At 33.8% G+C, this 20,111-nt stretch overlaps 3 protein-coding genes across 13 annotated transcripts; 2 read left to right on the forward strand and 1 right to left on the reverse strand.

Moving 5' to 3' along the window:
* The first annotated feature begins 533 nt into the window (after positions 1-533).
* Positions 534-7,218, forward strand: LOC126712211 (uncharacterized). Of its 11 annotated transcripts, none has more exons than XM_050411458.1 (7): positions 534-910; positions 2,272-3,394; positions 3,431-4,336; positions 4,419-4,494; positions 5,188-5,564; positions 6,437-6,535; positions 6,658-7,218. In XM_050411458.1, exons 2-7 carry the CDS (start codon positions 2,342-2,344, stop codon positions 6,937-6,939), a joined length of 2,793 nt encoding a protein of 930 aa, XP_050267415.1. In that variant the 5' UTR covers positions 534-910; positions 2,272-2,341; the 3' UTR covers positions 6,940-7,218. The 11 variants fall into 11 exon arrangements, with proteins under 11 accessions (XP_050267415.1, XP_050267411.1, XP_050267412.1 ...); XM_050411454.1 differs by having other exon boundaries at positions 534-766; positions 839-910; positions 2,243-4,336; XM_050411455.1 differs by having other exon boundaries at positions 534-766; positions 839-910; positions 2,272-4,336.
* An 894-nt stretch (positions 7,219-8,112) lies between these two features.
* On the reverse strand, positions 8,113-9,143 carry LOC126712212 (transcription repressor OFP7-like). Its single transcript, XM_050411459.1, has one exon. It carries the CDS (start codon positions 9,082-9,084, stop codon positions 8,320-8,322), a length of 765 nt encoding a protein of 254 aa, XP_050267416.1. The 5' UTR covers positions 9,085-9,143; the 3' UTR covers positions 8,113-8,319.
* Positions 9,144-15,751: 6,608 nt separating this feature from the next.
* Positions 15,752-18,530, forward strand: LOC126694391 (uncharacterized). The gene is made up of 3 exons (XM_050390631.1): positions 15,752-16,036; positions 17,139-17,477; positions 18,030-18,530. Exons 1-3 carry the CDS (start codon positions 15,752-15,754, stop codon positions 18,528-18,530), a joined length of 1,125 nt encoding a protein of 374 aa, XP_050246588.1.
* The last annotated feature ends 1,581 nt before the right edge of the window (positions 18,531-20,111 follow it).

A 20,111-nucleotide genomic window follows, 5' to 3' on the forward strand; every position in this document is an offset into this window, starting at 1 on the left:
CCTAACAATATTATTGCGTTTTGCTAGAAATGTTGTAAAACCATATTTTAAAAAGTTGTTTTTTCTAATGGCAAATTGAGAGGTTGGTTATGAGAGAAAGGCCGAGCTAATTTTAGGCAGGCAGGCAGAATATCAAGTTTTGAATCACGGATAGGAAATGTGAAAACAAGACTAACTACATGTGAATTTACTATAATTAACACAATAAATTTATAATCAAAATTCATTTAATTTAAATAAATTAAAACTATATTTTAATTCACTTCATTCTCTACCAACTACAATGTGCTACTATATATTATTTTTACTTTCCTTTTAAAAGTAATTAAAGTTTAAAATAGAAAAAAAATCATACATATGAGTTGGAGGATTTGTATTCATTCCCAAATCCACCTCATTGCCTCGTTGGAACCTTTTATCATCACCATGATAAAACAATAATAAATCAACGGCAACGGTAACATGGTAGGTATACAACATGTTAGCACTAAAAAAAAAACATGTTTCCCTGGTGGCCTTCTATACATTTTATTTGAGACAACGCGACGCCCCCCACACCTTCCCGCCAAACAAATTGGCGCGAGCGCGAGCGCGACATCTGAAATCTGATTCTAAATCCCTTTCAAACCCTAAACACTCTTTTCCATCACTCTCCCTCCATATCTCTCTCTAGCTTTCACCAATCTCTCTCTCTACCCATTTTCACGATCTAGCTCCAGCTTGCTCTACCTGACTCTCCCAAGTGAAACGGTGCGTTCAATCCAAGGTCCATTTTCACGATCTAGCTCCAGCTTGCTCAACCTCACTCTCCCAAGTGAAACGGTGCGTTCAATCCAAGGTCCATTTTCACGATCTAGCTCCAGCTTGCTCTACCTCACTCTCCCAAGTGGAACGGTGCGTTCAATCCAAGGTAAAGCCATTCAATGTAAGCTTATTAGTATTATGATTATTTGAAATGTTCACATTAAGCAGCTAGATCTGTATCTTCTGAGTATTTTCTCTTATCTAAATGGGATTTGGAGATTTTTTTTTTTGTTTTTCTGCTTTTTCAGTTGTGTATGTTTTGGGTTTTTTTTATCGCTCTGATTATAGGGTTTCTCTGGGTTTGGTTGAATTTCTGCATTTGCATGTTGATGTGTTTTTTTTTTTTTGAACACTTTCAGAAATTTTGAATCTAAGGCTGTGTTTGGTTGTTGTGATTTGGGGCATTTTGGAATTTGGGGGTCTTGATTCAAGTTTCGCATATATGGGTGCTTTGTGGAATTCAATTTTGGCTCCTTAGACTTCAAAATCTCAACAACTGTTCTACAAGATAAGTAGATTGCTAGAATTCCTGAGAATTTCCAAAGCCCTATCCAATTTTAAGCAATTAAACACAGCTCTCAAGAAGCAATGTGAATGGATTAGAAAATGAATTTACCCAGGCTTACAAATCAGTTTTTAACTATTTATGTTATACAACCACCTGGTGGGTTTTGACTCTTGAACCCACGATTTCACTCTCCATCTCAGTATAATGTGAGAAAGAAAGTGTCACTGTCAATCGAGCTATATCTCATTGCTTTTGTCAACTAAAAGTATACGTTTTGTTGTCCTTGAAATCTTATTGTTATTAGGAAACGAATTATTTGCTTATCTAAAGTTGAAATTGGGTATTTATACTGGGAATATTGTAACTAAAGGTGTTGGTTTTGCTGTTCTTGTTTGCACACTGGTTTCCACCATATGGAAAACTGAGGTTGTGGAGAAATGCATGAAATCAAGCATGCTAAAAATCAAATTGGCAACACACCTACACACATGTGCATGCTCAAGCTTGTTATTAAGAATTTTAACACTCGCATAATAGGGTCTTTCTCTCTTTATCAACTTTCTATTTCTAACTTTTTCTTTTGGTCCAATCCAATGATTTTCAGTGGGGTCCCTGCCTCCTGCCCAATAACAATGCAGCTCCACCCTGATTGTAGTTATGTTGTATAACATATAAACTCTGCATAAGAAATGTCCGATATTATGTTAATCTTTCAGTGGGCATTTTTTCAGAAGAAGAATATCTAGAAGTTGTTTCATATCCTAGTCTGAGCTAGCAATTTTTAATGGAAAATTATTGTTTTATTGTGAGTGTTTGGTTTGTGAAGCAGCTCTTAAGATAAAGAGTATATTTTAATCAGAACTTTTACCATCATTTATTACTGTTCCATTTTCGATCACATTGATACTTTGTGTTATTGCATTTGGCCAGTTAATGAGTAAAGTTGCCGTTTGCTTCAGGCAGGCATTATAGCTACGGTACTGAACATCCCTAAACTACTGCAAAGAGTATAAGTTTCGTCTTCATCTAATGGAGTTAAGGAGTTGCAATCATTTGCACTTTATCCAGGCTATTAAAGGTGGTTTTGTGACAAAAATCCTCAGTGTTACTTGTGGAAGGCCTTCACTCACCTTCAAGAAGTTAGAAGACATATATGAAGTTTTAGATGCCAAAAATCATGATTTGCTTCCGATGCTTCAGCCAAAGGACAAGAGTGAAAGTTTGTTGTGTGATAGTGATACGACTGAGGTCAAAAGTCCACGGTTACATACAGTGGAAAGAAGAACTGTCAAAAGGGAGCCTGAAACTTATGACTTATATTGCCATGGTGGTGACAATGGAATTAACAATGACTTGGCTGATTTAGAATTTAGCGATATGACATTGAAGCAAATTAAAGATAGATGCAAAACAAAGAAAAGGAAACGTTCAAAGTGTGTTAAATTAAGTATAGAAACTGCTGAAACTTCCTCCTGTCTAAGACAAGAATTTTCTGACTTAGAAACAGATGAAGAAGATATTGACCTCACGGAGCCTCTTAGTTGTTGGAAATCTAAACTTTCAAAGAAAATGAAGGCAAAGAAAAAGCATATGAGAAACCATGCCTCAGCTTCATCTCAAAGTTCCATGTCAATTGCTATATCTGAACAGGTCCCAACTGATATAGTTTTGCCCCAGTCTAGTGGGGATTTGAGGTCAGTTATTAATATTAAAGTTGAGGATCCTGAATCTGATTGCTCAGATTGCCAAGATGTCATATGTGTTGGTGATGATTCGTCCTTGCCTTGTCCTGAGCCAAAGGGTTCTTGTGGAATGGTAAGTAATGAAGTGTGTGGGAGAGCTAATGGATGTGTTAAGGAGACCCAGGTGTCAATTTCATCAACGGAAGAGCCCCAATATTGTGTTACTAATGAATTGTGTTACGAGTATATGGAATCTGCAGATCCCAACTTTCTTCAGATTGTAAGGGCCTCAGGAGGGAATTCTATGGAGGTGGAGTCCTTGCCTTGTCATGAGACAGAGGGTGGTTGTGGAATGACAACTAGTGAATTGTGTGAGAGGGCTGATGCAGGTGTTTTGGAGGTGTCAATTTCAAATGAATTTGTTACGGAGACCCAGGAGTCAATTTCATCAATGGAAGAGCCCCAATATTGTGTTACTAATGAATTGTGTTATGAGTATATGGAATCTGCAGATCCTAACTTTCTTCAGATTGTAAGGGTCTCAGGTGGGAATTCTATGCAGGTGGAGTCCTTGACTTGTCATGAGCCAGAGGGTGGTTGTGGAATGACAACTAGTGAATTGTGTGAGAGAGCTGATGCAGGTGTTTTGGAGGTGTCAGTTTCATTGACAAAAGAGCCAGAATATTGTGTTACTAATGATATGTGTCTTGAGTATGTGGAACCTGCAGATCCCAAGTCCATTCCGATTGTAAGGACCTCAGGTGGGGATTCTGTAGAGGAGGATAACACAGAAACAACCAGTCATGAGTGCACAGGTTTTCCTGTAACAGATTCCGAGAAAAAGGAATATTCCCATTCAGTTCCGCATGACATCTCCCCAGGAACCATTTCTTCAAGCATCAATCATAGTTCTTACATTTCTGATCTCTCTCAAAGTAGTTCTCCTATGGACAAAAACAATGATATTAATGTTCAAGCACCTCATATGAGCATTTGTAAGAGCACTCAGGTCATTGAGTTAGGATATGGAGGTGATGCATGTGTGTTTGAGGATGACATTGTGGCTGATTTACCTTCTAATCCCAAAGTCACTGTTATTTCCAGCTCATCTGGTGACAGTAACTTGAGTCCTGATAGCTGTTTGGATTCTGTTGAGGATAATTCACCTACATCTGAAGAGAAGCAGCCCCAAAAGTCTGCCTGTGCTAATGCAGAAATAAACATCTCAGCAGGGATTCATCCCTGTGATGCTACTGATGAGCTTATGATGCCAGTTGATTTTGAATATTGTCATCATTCAAAGCCGCAGCATCCTCCTGAGAGGCTGCTTGCAACCAGAAAGGTATGTGACTATCTATGTGATAATTATTTGGCTTGATTTACATATGCAGATTTTGTGTTTCATCATGTGCTTTCACTTTCAGGTCATTTCTCCAACTTCCCAGGAAAGACTCCGTAAGGCTATGGATTCCCTTGAGTTACAAGACAATGAATATCACAGTAAGTGTATGCATTACCATGTTTGGATCTATGGAATCTTCATGTTTATGATCAATGCATGTTCTCCAAACTGGTTTAGATGGTGATGAATGATGATACCATGCTGGCCAAGTGGACAGGGTATGCCAAATATTAAAAATAAAAAGCCATACTGAATGATATAAATAAAATATATGGCAAATCCTGCGTCTCATAGGCAGGAGGGATATATATAAATCTTTTAAAATATTTTTTACAATTTTTCCCTGCAATGTTCATCCAAAAGAGAAGGAAATGACAAAGTAAAGAAAGCCTAACATGGAGTTCATGGAACTGCCCTAGTGGAAATCCAGTTGAATGGTCAGTAAGAATTCTTGACTATCATTTCTGGTTCCTGGTACAGTTTTGTAACAACTGTTATTTGTGGAACAACAAACAATTCCTGTGTGGCCAAAGAGCAGCTGAGGGTTTTCTAATCATATTGAATATAAGTAAAGAGTAATTTTCCTCTTTACAACTTTTTAACAGTAAGATCATTACTGAATGCTAAGATATAAGAGGTTCTTTTATTCAATGTTCATTTTGGTCATTTGATTGTAATTCCATTATGTAAACTCAGATTTAGTTATAATTTTTTTATATTCTATTTTTGTTATTTGAAATATTTACACATTCACTATCTAATATACTGTTTATGGGTTGTAATGATGTCAGATTGTCGTGGGAAATTAGATTTTGAGAAGAATAAAATTGGTAGAGTTGAAGGACCTGATCTGATCAGGGGTGCTGAACTTGGTATTAACCCTCAACAAATTACAAGGAAAAGAAAGAATGATAAGCGAGGCACCCCTCCCAAAATTGTCCACAAGGTTCCTAATCTTTCTGGTGCTGTACCACGTTTTAGCACTGGGTGCACCTCTATCCAAAGTTGTTCACAGAGTGCCATAGAATTCTCACAGCAGCAGATGAATGACTTTGAATGTCTTGCTGTGAAACTTACAAAAGAGTTGAAGTCCATGAAGGAAATTCTGGAAGAGAGGTTGCTCCCTGAAGCCTGTCCAGCATCTTCCTTCAAATATAATGTGGATAGGGTGAGTTATTATACAAATTGGAAATAGTTGTTTACTTTTTTGTGGGTAAAGAGGCATGGTATGCCAGCCTGGGTTTTGAAGCCAAAATGTTATTTTTTTTTTTCAAAATTTTTAGGATGCCTTAATTCTGGTAAATATAAACCCAATTTACGTATTAGTTTTATTGCATATCTTACCATTAAAAGTGACTGGAATCCGAATTGCTATGCATCCTTGACACGGCAGTTGAATCAAATACATGTATACTCATACTTCCCTCTCTCATTTAATCTTTTGTTGTCTCATAATGGTCTGTAGAGGTATGTACTTGTCAAGTTGTCTAAATATTGGCTTGCTTGATCGATAGGGTTTGATTTTTCTGTATCTACTATACTTTTTCTAGTCCATTGTGTGAATTGTATGGATGTTTACAGTCCAAAGATTAATATACTTTTCCTTGTCTATTTTGGAGACTCTTTTTGAGCTTTGCTGCTCTCTTTCTTGGATTATTTGTAACTGGGTTCCATAGAAGTGAAAACTGGATCCATTATTGGTAAATCACATCCAACTTTGACAAAACTGCTGGGGATTTAACCTTGTATTTCACCTGTCTTTGTTTTAATGATCCTATAAATTTTGCATAATGCCTTTTGTCTCCTTCACAATACTCTCTTAAATGCTGATTATCTTGTGGGGTTGTATAGAATATACGTTCTTTGTTCTGCATACTCTAAATGGAAAATTTACAACTTCTATCTAAACTTTATTTAGGCAAAATAATTGTTTTTGCATACAGATTATTATAATATAAAATGTTTTACATAATTTTACAACTTCACACAAATGTGTGGGTGCATATAGAGATCATGCTTTTAAATTCTTTATGTTGGCAGGCAAGAATGGCTATTAAGAATGCAACTCGAATTGAAGAAAGCACAAAGAAATGGCTTTCAATGATGGCAAGGGACTGCAACCGCTTTTGTAAAATCATGGTTTGTTCCTCTTCTCATACTATTGAATTTAATTGGATCTTGATTTTGGAAACAAAAAAGTTTAATTACTTGCTTTTGGTTTTATGGCATTTTTTAGAATTGCTTCTTATTATTAATTGCAGAGAATGACTGAGAAAGGTTCTGGTTATTCTGGAAATGTTGCCCAAAAGGAAAGGAAGGAATCTACTTCTGCTTATGAAGCAGTAGGAATTTTGGTCAACCAAGTACAGAGATTGACTGAGACAGGTTCTTCTTCTTCTGGAAATGTAGTCCACAAAGAGAAGAAGAAAATTACTTTTGCAGATGAAGTTGGTGGAGAGCTTTGCCATGTCAAGTTTTTTGAGGATGACATGATATCTTTGTCAGAATCTATTACCGACACTCAGGAATTGCCGGTTAATTAGCTTTGAGATACTTGGTTGTTGTACAATAGCATTTCTGGTATCTAATTGATAGAAGCAGAGGGAAATTGCTTGAGTCACGGAGGCTTTCCACAACGTTTACTGCACATAACTTCAAGGTAGGCCCGAAGCAGTGATATCAACCTCCTTTTCCTGTTATCTACTGATTCTTGTTCATATTTCCATTTATTTGCACTGTATTGTATGAAGAGAGCTAAATCTTGACATTGAGGGATTAGTGATTGCTTAAAAGATAATTTATTTGAAGATTCATTTTTCATCTGTCTTTTGCTTTTAACATCAATTCAGTCGCCCTTTGTTAACTGCTGCAAATTATTATTTCATACAAAAAAGAATATAATATATACCCCCACACAACCATATCCGGTATCCCTATATTTCTCTTAATCCTTAAACCTCACGAACTGACTCAAATTTCCTTTCCTACTCTAAAACCACTTGGAAATTTTGGATGCTTTGCGTGTGTGTGTTGGGTAATCCTGGGTTCGTGTTATTAGTTCCTTTACTTGTGCCCAAGATATTGTGTTCACATATAACCTGCCGTTAGAAACTTAGAATGTTGTGACACAGTACGATTGATGTCATTACCGCTAAAGTCAATCATTGATGTTAGCGACAAAGATGGTTTTCGCATTATATGCATGGCGTGTTCGACTATAATAACTAATAACGTACAATCACAATGTATTGATTTTTATTTTTGATAAATATTAAATACACAGGTGACAGTTTTTTATCATTACAAACAAACCAAAAGATTAAATTATGCCTAGAGGCTAGAGCTTATTGGCTTAGTGACAGGTCAACTGTTTATAACTGTATATATAAGATGAGCTCGGGTTTGCTTGCTCAAAAAGGAAAAAAAAATGAGCTCAGGTTTGCTTGAGTGAAGGGAAATGAGGATTTGAATTAATTTATGTTTTTTCTCTATAGAATGACTTGGTAATATTATTGAACAACAAAAAGTTTAGACAAGATAAAATTATTTTAGGCGTTTAAAATTTTTAATTTTTCAAAAATGATATATTGTACGCAATTGCATATTTTTTTTCCTTTCTATTTATGAGTTTAGTTTACTTTCGATACTTTTTTTAATTGGTACTTTTTTTGTTTTAATGAAAAAACTGTCACATTACTCACTAACTAAATAAAATGTGAAGATTAAAATTCACTACTATTTATCATTGTGTATTTAAAATAAAAAAAATCACAATTAAAAAAGTACATAAGGAAAATAGACTACATTACTCAAACATATATGTCTATTGAATCTGATTAAAAAAAAACATATATTTCTATTGTTCACCCCGTGAAATCCTCAACATATAGCCACAAGAACAATAAAAATATTTATAAAAGTAATTAACTTTTAGCTTGAAGTCCAAAAGAAGCTCGGTTGTCCTCAGGTTCACAGAACAAGATTTCCCAAATCTCAGAGAAGGCTACGACAATAACTCCGTGATGTACGCGTGAATTCAAAGACAAAAAACAGTGCAAAAGTTCTTCCAAGTCTTTGGTCTCAAACATTTGCTTCTCCAGTATCATCTCCAACATAGACCTCTTGAAATCCTCGTACGGATTCTCTGTCTTCTTCACCACCGCATAGCTCTCCCTCACTTTCCCATTCTCACGCACACTACTACACTCACTTTCCAAAGCATACCTCCTCAGCTTCCGACCCTTTTTCACTTCATCACTTTTACTTATTTCCTTCTCTTTACATTTCTCACTTACACTCACCAAAGACTCACTCACAAACTCATTAGAACAATCCTTCGTAGAAACTGAGTTTTCTTTCTTCCACGTGTATTCTGCTGGAGATGATGATGATGACGACGACGATGATGATCCGGTGATGCTGCGGTACTGTGTGCATGGTTTTAATCGGCAGCCACAAGCGACTGATACGGTATTTGATGACACGTGGCGATTATTTGAGGGAGGAGGAGTGTGTTCTGGTGTTGAAGGTGGGGCTTTGAGGTTTGGGTAAATGATGTCTTGTGCTGTGGGGTTGACCGGAGATAGCCGGTATATTGCCGGCGGTGATGGATTGACTGAGAGAGTGAGAAGGTGTTTGGGACGACAGAAATGGAAGAAAGGGAATTTAAGCTTGAAACGTTTATCCATGTCTGAAATGATTTTGAGGTTAATCAGCTAAGGCTGCTTAAGTTAAATATAGCGTGTATATATAGTAAAAGAGGGGCCGGCATTGAAAATAGTAACCATGCCCTTAGATAGAAAGTCTAACTAAGGATATGTTATTATATATGTGCATGGTTTATACTCTATAACCTGAAAGGAATGTTGAATTCCTTTTGTGAATGTAGCGTGGATTGGGCATTTTGCTTGATCAATGCGTTTTGTGTTTTTTTAGTGGTCCTTATGGGTATTGGGATTTTATTAAAAAATAACTATAAAACTCAAACCATATTATTAGTTAGGTAAGGTTTGAAACAAATTTCATTTCTAATAAATCGAGTCCAAAGGACTTGATTTTGCTCTGAGAAAATCGAGTGTGAGATACTCGATTTCCATTCCAAATGAGTATGGAAATCGAGTGTGAGACACTTGATTTCTAAATGCAAATTCACTGGGCAAAATCAAATGTAGAAATCTCAAATTGTTAGAAACCAAATATGTTTGAAACGTTGCCTAAATATAGATTGAGTTTTATAGTTATTTTTTAATAAAAACCTTTGTTCACGGACTACCAAACTTAGCAAAATACAGATTTTTAGGTAAATTTGGGTTCCACAGCACTATTTATACTTTTAAAAATTATTTTGCAACAATATTTTCAGTAATAAGTTTTTAATTTTCAGCAAATAAGCGGTATTCAAACACACTCTTAATGTTCGAAAAAGTTTGTGTAGTAGTTATTAGGCGTTAGGGTTACTAAAAAATGAACTCTGAAGTGAAATTTTTGTCGAGTTTCTCTCCAAATTAGTTTGAAGAGAAACCTTACAAACTCCTCATATATTTTTACATTGAGTATGTCTTCTTATATCCTTCATAATAGCAAAATTTTAAAAAGATTAAATAACATCCGATTTGAATGAAATTTGATATGCATGTTAAGAATGTAAGGAACATAAAATTCAATAGTTAGATTTTCTAAATTCACACTTAAAAAAAAGATATATGAGAAGTTTTAGGAGTTTCTCTCCAAACTAGTTTAGAGAGAAACTTTGTTTATGATGGGGTGTGGTTTGTTGAACTTGTACAAGGTTGATTGGTTTTGATTTTTTTTTTTTTTTTTTTTTTTTTGGGTTGTTGTTGTGAAGTGAAAATGACTGTTTATGTAACTATAGTTAATTGTAAAAATAATTGAAAATTTGCCTACACCGGGTGATAGACAATTAGACATGATCATTACTTGTTATATTGTTGATGCAGCTCCAATTATATTTTATTAGTGTATAACCCTGTGCATATGCACAAGTACATTTAAAAACAATCATAAGAATTACAACTTACACATTTTTTAAGCCTTGAATTTATAAAATATGTAATGATTTCTCATTATATATATATGATTTAGAATTTAATTAGATCTAAACTCTTCTATTTTTGCACCCAATAATTCACTTGCCATAAAAATTTAAAAATTAGATGGGGCACATGCGCAAAATTGAACTTCAATTAAATTTTAATTTAGAATCTAATCGAATTTAGACTCTTTTATTTTTGCACTTTATAAATCACTTGACACACAAATTTAAAAATTAAATGAGACGTGGTGCAAAATTAGATTCAAATTTAGAATTTAATTGAATTTTCTTTTAGTTTTGACTACATAAATATACATACATATATATATATATATATATATATAGATTACTATATCAGTTTGTAAATCTTTTTATAATAAGATTGATAGTATAAATTATATAAGCATTTTATATCTTGAAAATGTAGAAAATTTTCAAGGAGGAGAAGGGAAACCAATAATGTTTGAACGAGTCCTTAATAATTATAATAAGACCATCTAACATCATTTTTTTTTCCTTTAGAAATGTGTCTTATTCTTTACCACGGATCCATCGTACAAAACAACATTGATGATCATCTTTTTTTTGACGCATACATCCCAAACTTATGCATAATTTTAACCTGTTGCAAAGGGATTTATACAATACTGCCGATTACGTTGTTTCTACTACTACTTCAAGCAATATTATTCAGCTTTCAATTATAAAAAAAAGATACATTTTTATATAAAATTGACAAAATAATATTCAAACTCCTTATTGTAGACACAAAAAGAATATCAACAACATTTTATATGATTTTAAATCTGTTCCAGCTTTCCAGGTTAAAGGAAACAAGTTGTTTACAGCCCCAACTTTAACAGATTCCATACGATTATTCAATCCACAAAAATCTTGGGGCCCCCCAATATATATTAGTTTCACACTTTGTTAATTGTACAAAATATAAGTCTTTGGTTTTCTCTCGAGCTCCCTGTGATGCATGAGAGGACAAATTCTTGCACGTCTAATTTCATTCCTACGTGGACATATATATGAAACATTCACAACAATACAGACGAGAAGATTTTGTGACTATGCACACGCGTTTAGACAATTTGACCTAATTAATCTATTAGATTTTTCTCTTTTAATGAATACTTCAACTCTCTATTTCTATATATTAATAATGCTAGAAATGAAGCTAATTTACACAAAAAATTGACATTTCTTTTGGAGGTAGCCATTAAACAGATTATAAGGTTTTTTTTGTTCTAATTTTTTTAAGGTCATATTGAAGAAGATTATCTCATCTTGTATTGTTCACAGATTTAATAAACCTTTAATGGAAAAGGAGAAAATAAATATTCGTATTATATGCAAGATTTCCCTGGCATCAGGAAAATAGTATAAAATTGGAATAACTAAACCAAGTAAAACTTTTATATACTATGCTTCAAACAGATCAACAAATATGCTTGAGGTTTCTACTTTCCTTGTAATAAAAAATTGTTTGTATACTTCAGATTCTTTCATAGTCCTACAGATTTTGGGTGTAGCATGTTTGGTACATTGTAATAGTCTAATAGACCCCATAATAAAATAATTAATACATAAGAATTAGTCAAAAAATTTCAATAAAATATGATTTTATCAACAAAACAAAATGATTTCTTCTCTCTATCATTTTATTTTGTGTATGTGTGTATATATATATTATGAAACTTTATAATTATGATAGTTATTAATAGACATTTCCATTTATTTCAATTTGTGTTTTTATATGAAATATTGAAGAGATGTGCTAAATCCACAATATTTTCACAACAAATTTTGGTGATAAGTTGTTGACCCATATTAGAACCAGTAATAGCTTACCACAATTTTTAGTGATTGACTTATATTAGAATTAATAACAACTTACCAACAATATTTTAGTAATTGAACTTGTGAGGACCAAATTTAGATCCTAAGCCTAGGAGGATGGATGGACTTAGGCCCAAAAAGTCCAATACAATGAATTTGTAGAGAGTGGGTTGGAAAACTAGGCTTTAACGAGTTGGATGGCAAATGTAACAGGTTCAGGAGACAAGAAAAGGAAGATAAATTGATTCAAACTAAAGAAAATCGTTCTCGGCACAGTCTGAGGAGATTTGTTCTTATATACTTCTTTCGAGTGTGATTACAAAGTCAGTTCTTGATGGCTACAGTGTTTTTCTCTTAATTTCTCGATCCCCTTGTTCTCAGGGGTCTCTTACATTATATATCTCCCTTTCTATGATTTGGCCCTCCAGTTTTTGACTATCCAGGGCACTACTTGAGTGCTTGTCCCATTAGACACCCCCTCTGACCTTCTGTGAGTTGGGGTAATCAAGGCAGCACTGTTCAGGGGTCTTCTCTACATAAATGCGGTCAGAAAGTTAGCTGTAGGGCATTCAATGCGGTGGTAGCAGCTTTTCCTTAGATATTTCTAAGCTTTCATCCCTCCTGTACGTTCATAGCGCTCGTCCCCATCGGTGGAATTCCCTGAAGGGTCACCTTGAATAATGGGATATACATTTGATCTGTGCTTTGTATATTCGAGGAGATACTCCTCCTCAGACCACTTTCCCCTACCTTTCCACTTGCAACCTACTCATGGGACTCTGAGCTTGACACCTTTACTACTATTTATTCGTTCTCAGACCAACCAACGTCCTCGGCTAAGGCCGAAGGCCCAACACATAACTCATGGCCCTTATCCCTACAGACCCATATTAGAACCAATGACAGCTTTCCACATATGAATGGTTGTGAAAATAAATAATTATGATAATTATTAAATAAATAATTATGATAATTATTAATAGATATTTATTATGATTGTATTTTTATAATAAATTATCTACTCTATCATTTAATTGGTAGGTTTATACAGGGAATAGAATATAACTCCAATTAAATAATACACCACCGCGCATTCTTGGTGCGGTGGTCACTCTACAAGTATAAATACTTGTGGGGTGTGGGGGTAAGGGCTGAGATTCAATTCTCCAGAAGGGAGCTTCATACATATATACACTTAGATTAGGATAGAGTAAAAATTCTATCTTATATTAAAAAAAAAAAAATTGAGGTCACAAAAGTTTATGTGGCAAAATTTTATGATAATATCTAAAAGATAAATGTCTTTGACTTTATATATGAGTCGTGTTTATTACACATTGCCCTATTATACACAAACTCATAAAGTACACATTTCAGTTTTTGAATTAAAATTATAACTTTAAAAATTAATTAGTGTGTACGGTATATTTAACAAGGTATGTGTAAGAAACATCTCTCTTTATATATATCATTATAGATAATCATTTAGTAGTAATTTGTTGTGCTTTTATAATGAGGAAATACTATTCCTTAGAAATAACCATTCTTTAATAGTTATTCTTTCATCTATAAAAATTAAAATCCTTAAAAAGATCCAAGCACATCAGCTACTCTCTCTTCCTCGTTAGGTTATCTCTTTCTCTCTCTCTTCCTGCTAACATTTTTAATCATGGCTTCATTGTTCTCATAATTTTCCATGGCTTTGTTTTTTTTATCTCACTGTGTTCTGCCTCCACACTAACAAATTAAAATTAGAAGTCATGCTCTTGTTAGTTCTTTAGTCAAAGATAGCGTTGTGATGTGATTCAACGTTTTCAGATCCGAACCGGACTGGACCGGGAGGTCGGACCATGAAAACCGAAAACTGGGATAAAAACCGGTTTTTTAAGCATAAAGAACCGGATTTTTTGTTAATTCTGTGAACCCCTAAAACTTGGGTTGAACCGCACGAACTAGTGAGAACCGTGCGTTCCAACCCCTTAGCAATTTTTTTTTTTTTAAAACAACTTAACATAATTTTATTCTACTTAATTAAATTATCCATCTCTTATAAGGAATAAAAAAAAATTATAATTAAAATCCTTCAAAGATATTCAACTTTACTTCAAAAATTAATCATAAATTTTAATATTTTCATGGTTATTTATTTTTTATTAACTTTCTTATTTAATTATTAAATATATGCTTGAAAATCATTAAATTTCTCTCACATATATAGATATATTGTCAATTTTGCTAGTTTTATAAATTTAATATCTATATTTAGCTTTAATTAATTATGACGTCATCACGGTTCGACCTCGGTTCGATCTCAAAAACCTTGAACCTCTCCCTTTTACGGTTCAATGAACAGTCTGGGTCTAAAAACCTTGATGTGATTAGGAAAAATCTGCTGGCTAGATGATATGTGCTTCTTTTTTACGATTTGATTTTGATTTTTATAAAATTGAAAAATTGTATCTAATTACTCTAGTTTTTATATGTTCATATCTATATTCCTATAAGTAGAAACTGATACCATCATTTAATCTGGTCACTGAGTGACTGACTCACTAATATATGAAATGAAACCAAACATAACCTGGTTTCCACAAATACTCTTTTAATTAATCAACTAATGCTAGTGCTAGTGCTAATGCTACAGACATAACTTATTTTTTTGTCACAAAATATTGACATGTCAAGTTGTTATTGATTTTGTTTACCATTTATACTATTTTTTTTGTTTATTATTAACAACATCCCACCTAGTAGATGTGAAAAGATTGTATGTTTATTAATATGAAATGAAACCAAACATAACTCGGTTTCCACAAATACTCATTTAATCAATCAACTAATACTACATACAAAACTGTTTTTTTGGTCACAAAATATTGAGGTGTTAAGTTGTTATTGATTTTGTTTACTACTTATACTATTTTATTGTCTATTATCAACAACTTGCCACCTAGTAAATGTGAAAGATTGTATGTTTGGACTCTTGTAATAATCAATATAATACATGGTGTTAGGCATGTAATTGGTTACATACGGATGTAGAAAGTAAGTCAAATAATATATTAACTTATTCGTTGTTAATCATGTGTGTTTTTAGCAGTTAATTTGTTTCTCACAAAAAAAAAAAAAAGATTGGTGAAGGTTCCTTAAACAGAGGAAACTGTGCCTGTTCGAAAAAACCGTGCCCATACGAGACCTACGGGCAAGGAGCACCCTAGGCAATACAAAACTCTCCCTCCCCTCCTTCTCATTACCAGTTCTCATTTGCATACGCATACAAAATCACCTGCTCCATTCAATCCCAACATCAAGTTTATGGTGAGAAAGAGGAAGGTAATTACCATTTTGTAATTAGGATTACCTTTCCTCTTTCTCCTTAATTTTTTTTCTTTCTTTCTCAGTGCCTTTCATAACATTCTTCATAATTCACATACAACTTATAAGTCATGTTTATTTCCATGAGGAAACTGTGTCCAAATTATGATAAGGAAGATGGGCTTGATACCGTGCTGGAGGTTCCTATACCTGAGGAAATGTTCACCAACATGGGCAGCAATGGCGCGCTGCGTTGGCAAAATTTGCGTGCTTTGATGAGAGCTCAAGGTGTAGATAAATCAACACATCTTGCGGCTGCATCAAACAATGAATTTATGGCATTGCTAAAGCTTGTTGGTACTCCTCTCATCCCTTTTCAAGTCCAACCAGACCAACCGTTAACCCGCCCCATCAAAGATTGTTCGATTGTAAGCATATATATAAACTTTTTTTCATTGTTTCAGAATAAAACATGCATTGTTGTATCATGGAGTTATACCATTTTTCATATGTTCTCAATGATATGTAATCAAATTTACAAGTATGGAGGGTCTGATAAGTTTTTCTTTCCCAACTTTTGATGGTACACATTATGCAATGCTACACAATTACCACCTTTTGGTCGTTAACATTATACTATTGGATGAGTCTTGAATCTATAATCCTATTTTATATTGGTCTAAATGATGGAACCAATGGCCAAGACCATTTTTTTTCTTTCTAGGAGGCCAAAATATGAGTGACCTCTGAAATTTCTAAATGAAATTTTGGCCGTATATAGGGGTGGGGGTTTTCAAAAGAGGATGGCATATATGGCACTCCTGGCCCATTGACGTATTTTATTGAAGTCTTTATATGTGTTAATATGAGGGTAAAGGACCATGATACATTGTTATTCTTGCTATTGGTAACCTATACAAAAATGTTACTCTTTTTTGTTTATTGCCACTTGTTTGAATGTTGTGAAATGCACTCATCATCAATCCATGGATGCCTAGTGTGTTTAGCTAGCTTATTTGCTGTAAGTTTATCAGCTTAAAGACGAGACAAAAGAGATTTAAGTAAATTTAGTTTACTTTATGCAAATAAGTCACTTTTTTCTCCCGTTTTAAGAAAATATGCAGCAAAAAGCACCACTAGAACCCTTCCAATTTACTGATTTATTTATTTAAATAAACCCTCCATCCCACCACATTAGTTTCTTAAAAGGATTCTTTACCCTTAATAATGCTTTTTCGAATGCCTTTCAATAGGTTTCCATGCATTTTTCTATTGAAAAAATAATAGGGTGGAAAGGATATTTTTTTCTTATTTGAGATAGAAATATTACTTTAGCTTAACTTAAGTATATGAATGTGAAGTTCCTTCTTTGAACCTTGACCTTTGCCTACCATTTCACAAGAACTTGTATTTGTAAAGTAAGCATCACGTTAATGGTGTGCAGTGACGAATGATTTTATTTTTGAAACACACTGATCACTACCTTCATTGATAGCTAGCTAACAAAAAAAATTTCTGTTATACGAACAGGAAGCTTCTACAGCGAAATATATAGTACAACAGTATGTAGCCGCTACTGGGGGACAAGCAGCATTAAATTCAGTGAAAAGCATGTATGCAGTGGGACAAGTGAAGATGGTTGGGTCGGAAATGCACCAAGGTGATGTTAGTTTGCATACCAAAGGCAATTGTGAGGTCGGTGGATTCGTTTTATGGCAAAAGAACCCGGATTTGTGGTATTTGGAATTGGTTGTTTCTGGTTTCAAGGTCAGTGCAGGTAGTGATGGCAAGGTAGCTTGGAATCAGTCTTCTTCTCAACCTTCTCATGCTAATAAAGGTCCTCCAAGGCCTCTGCGCAGGTTCTTCCAGGTATTTATATTATTGCTTTCAAACTAGAATTGGCCTTCATGGATCATCTTTCTAATGAAATATACCTAATGTATCTATGTTTTTATATATAGTCATATATGCATCTCATATTGTTGAGTAACTAGGGATGGCAATGGAATTTAATGGCTTTTCTGATAGTAAGACTTAATAGTTTTTTAAAGCGGTTTGGGAAGGGTTTGGTTCTAAATTTTTAAGGCTTTAGAAAGAGTTTAGTTTTAGATGATTAATCTAGTGTACAAATGTATACTAATGCAAACAATATTTTAGTTCAATTTTACGTCAACTTGACTCAACCTGTTTGACATGAATCACAGTAAGATAAATGGATGAGTTTGGAATAGAAATTTATATGAATTTAATATGTAAAATATTTTAAGGGTTTAGATTTGGAGATATTAATGTCATTCATATCAATAACTTATACAACATTTTCAAGCACCATCAAATATTGTACATATTCCTGTTGGACATACCTCAAAATGTGCTCCTTTGCATTTAACATGAATTATTTTCACTTTGTGGTCTCATCAGGGATTGGACCCCAGGTGTACAGCTAACTTGTTCCTAGATGCAGTGTGCATTGGAGAGAAAACCATAAACGATGAAGACTGTTTCATACTCAAGCTCGAGACTGCCCCACTTCTCCTCAAAGCACAATGTACACCCAACACTGAAATTGTCCACCACACAGTTTGGGGCTATTTCAGCCAACGTACAGGACTCCTTGTCCAATTCGAGGACACAAAGCTAGTAAGAATGAAGTCCATTAAAGGAAATGATAGTGTGTTTTGGGAAACAAGCATGGAATCGATGATCCAAGATTATAGATACATTGATGGGATTAATATAGCTCATGGTGGTAGAACTAATACCACGTTGTATAGGTATGGAGAGGCGTTTCATCACAGGCGGAAGATTGAGGAGTCCTGGAGAATCGAAGAGGTTGATTTTAATATTTGTGGTTTGTCCATGGATTGCTTTTTGCCTCCTTCTGACCTTAAGAGAGAACAAGATGGAGAACAAGGAGTTTGATTTGTTTTGCTATAACAACTTAACGAGAATATAAGTACAAGAAAAAAAGCTTGACGTACAAAATTGCATGTACATATAGGTGAATTGGAAATTTTTTGTCTTTTGTCGGTTTTTTTTTCACTTTTGAATTGTTTTGGTTTTGTAACTCCAGTTAGTGAGGAATTGAGGATCAAGCTTTAGGAGACTTGATAAATATGAAACCAGATAGAAGTATAGAACTTGAAATTTATTTACCTTTACCAATTAAATATTCTTCTTTCTTTGAAAAACTTTCTATTAAATGCCAAATCGTATACCACAAATAATCTAATCTATCTCTTATTATAACAATATTTAACAGATTAAGCTTTCGGACATATAATATTTTGGGGGAAAGTATCCATTACTTGATTGCCGACTAATCTTGAACAAACTTTGGCCAAGCATTATTTTGACATCATTTCACTACTTCTTTTGAAATTTTACTGACCATATTTTGTTTATTTATTTATTTTGATAGTGAAATATGATTTTTTTTTTTTAATTACTTAAACTGTGTTTACATCCATCTGTGTTTGCCTTTCAATGATGGCCGAGGTATCTTATAGCCAAATTCAGGGGTTACAACTTAGAAGACATTTTCAAGTATTGTTCATGTCTAGCAAACAAGTGGTCTACCATATTGTCACCTTATCCAACATTACTTGTAATAAGATCTAAATTCCGAAGTATTGATAGTACAGTCAACAGTGGTACACCTCGTTCTTCTGTAGGCTACCTACAGGGATGGAACCACTCTTGGACTAGGAGGGATATAAGCACACCACTCACATCATTTTTTATTTATTTATTTATCAGTAATCATTTATCACATCATTAATTTATAAAAAAAAAACTTGTAACTTTAGCATTTTCCTCATTTTAGTGACTATAAAAAAATTTATAGATCTAAAATCTAAAACAAAATATACAAGCAAAAAAAAAAAAAAAAAAAGCTCAACAACAAAAATTACCAAAACTAAAAACAAAACTAAACTCAATTAACTAATTTTATCCAAAATAAATAACCTAGCCCTTTAAAAAATTCTAAAGAAAAATAATTTTGTTCCTGCCCACACACAAAAAAAAAAAAAAAAAAAAAAATCTTAGCAGCTAAGAAGTATCAAAATTAGAGGTTGAAATTACCGCATACAACCAATAGTAAAACCGCCCACCCTAATTCAAAGTTCTAGCTTTGTCCTTGACTACCTATGATATGGGGGGACAACACCCATGGAATGGCCTTTGAATTTATTTATTTTTGGAGGGAAAAGATGCTAAACTTTCATTAAGAAAAGTTAATCAAGTCAACTTGGAGTGCAATTTCAACGTTTGGTGGTATTTCTTCCATCCATACTATTTGTAAACAAAATAGCTCGCCTTGCTAGGAATGTTCTACAACATTCCCTTGCTAGTGTACACGAGAGAATTTAGTACAAGTAGAAAAAAGAGGCAAGAAACTTTACATTTTGAGCAATATGGTCAAAATGTGCAAGTTATAGGTCGTTGTTGTTTAAGGTTTTGATTATGATCTCTGAGTCTCCCTCCAAAACAACCCATCTA

This window comes from Quercus robur, chromosome 2 (genome assembly GCF_932294415.1).
Source record: "Quercus robur chromosome 2, dhQueRobu3.1, whole genome shotgun sequence".
NCBI lineage: Eukaryota > Viridiplantae > Streptophyta > Magnoliopsida > Fagales > Fagaceae > Quercus > Quercus robur.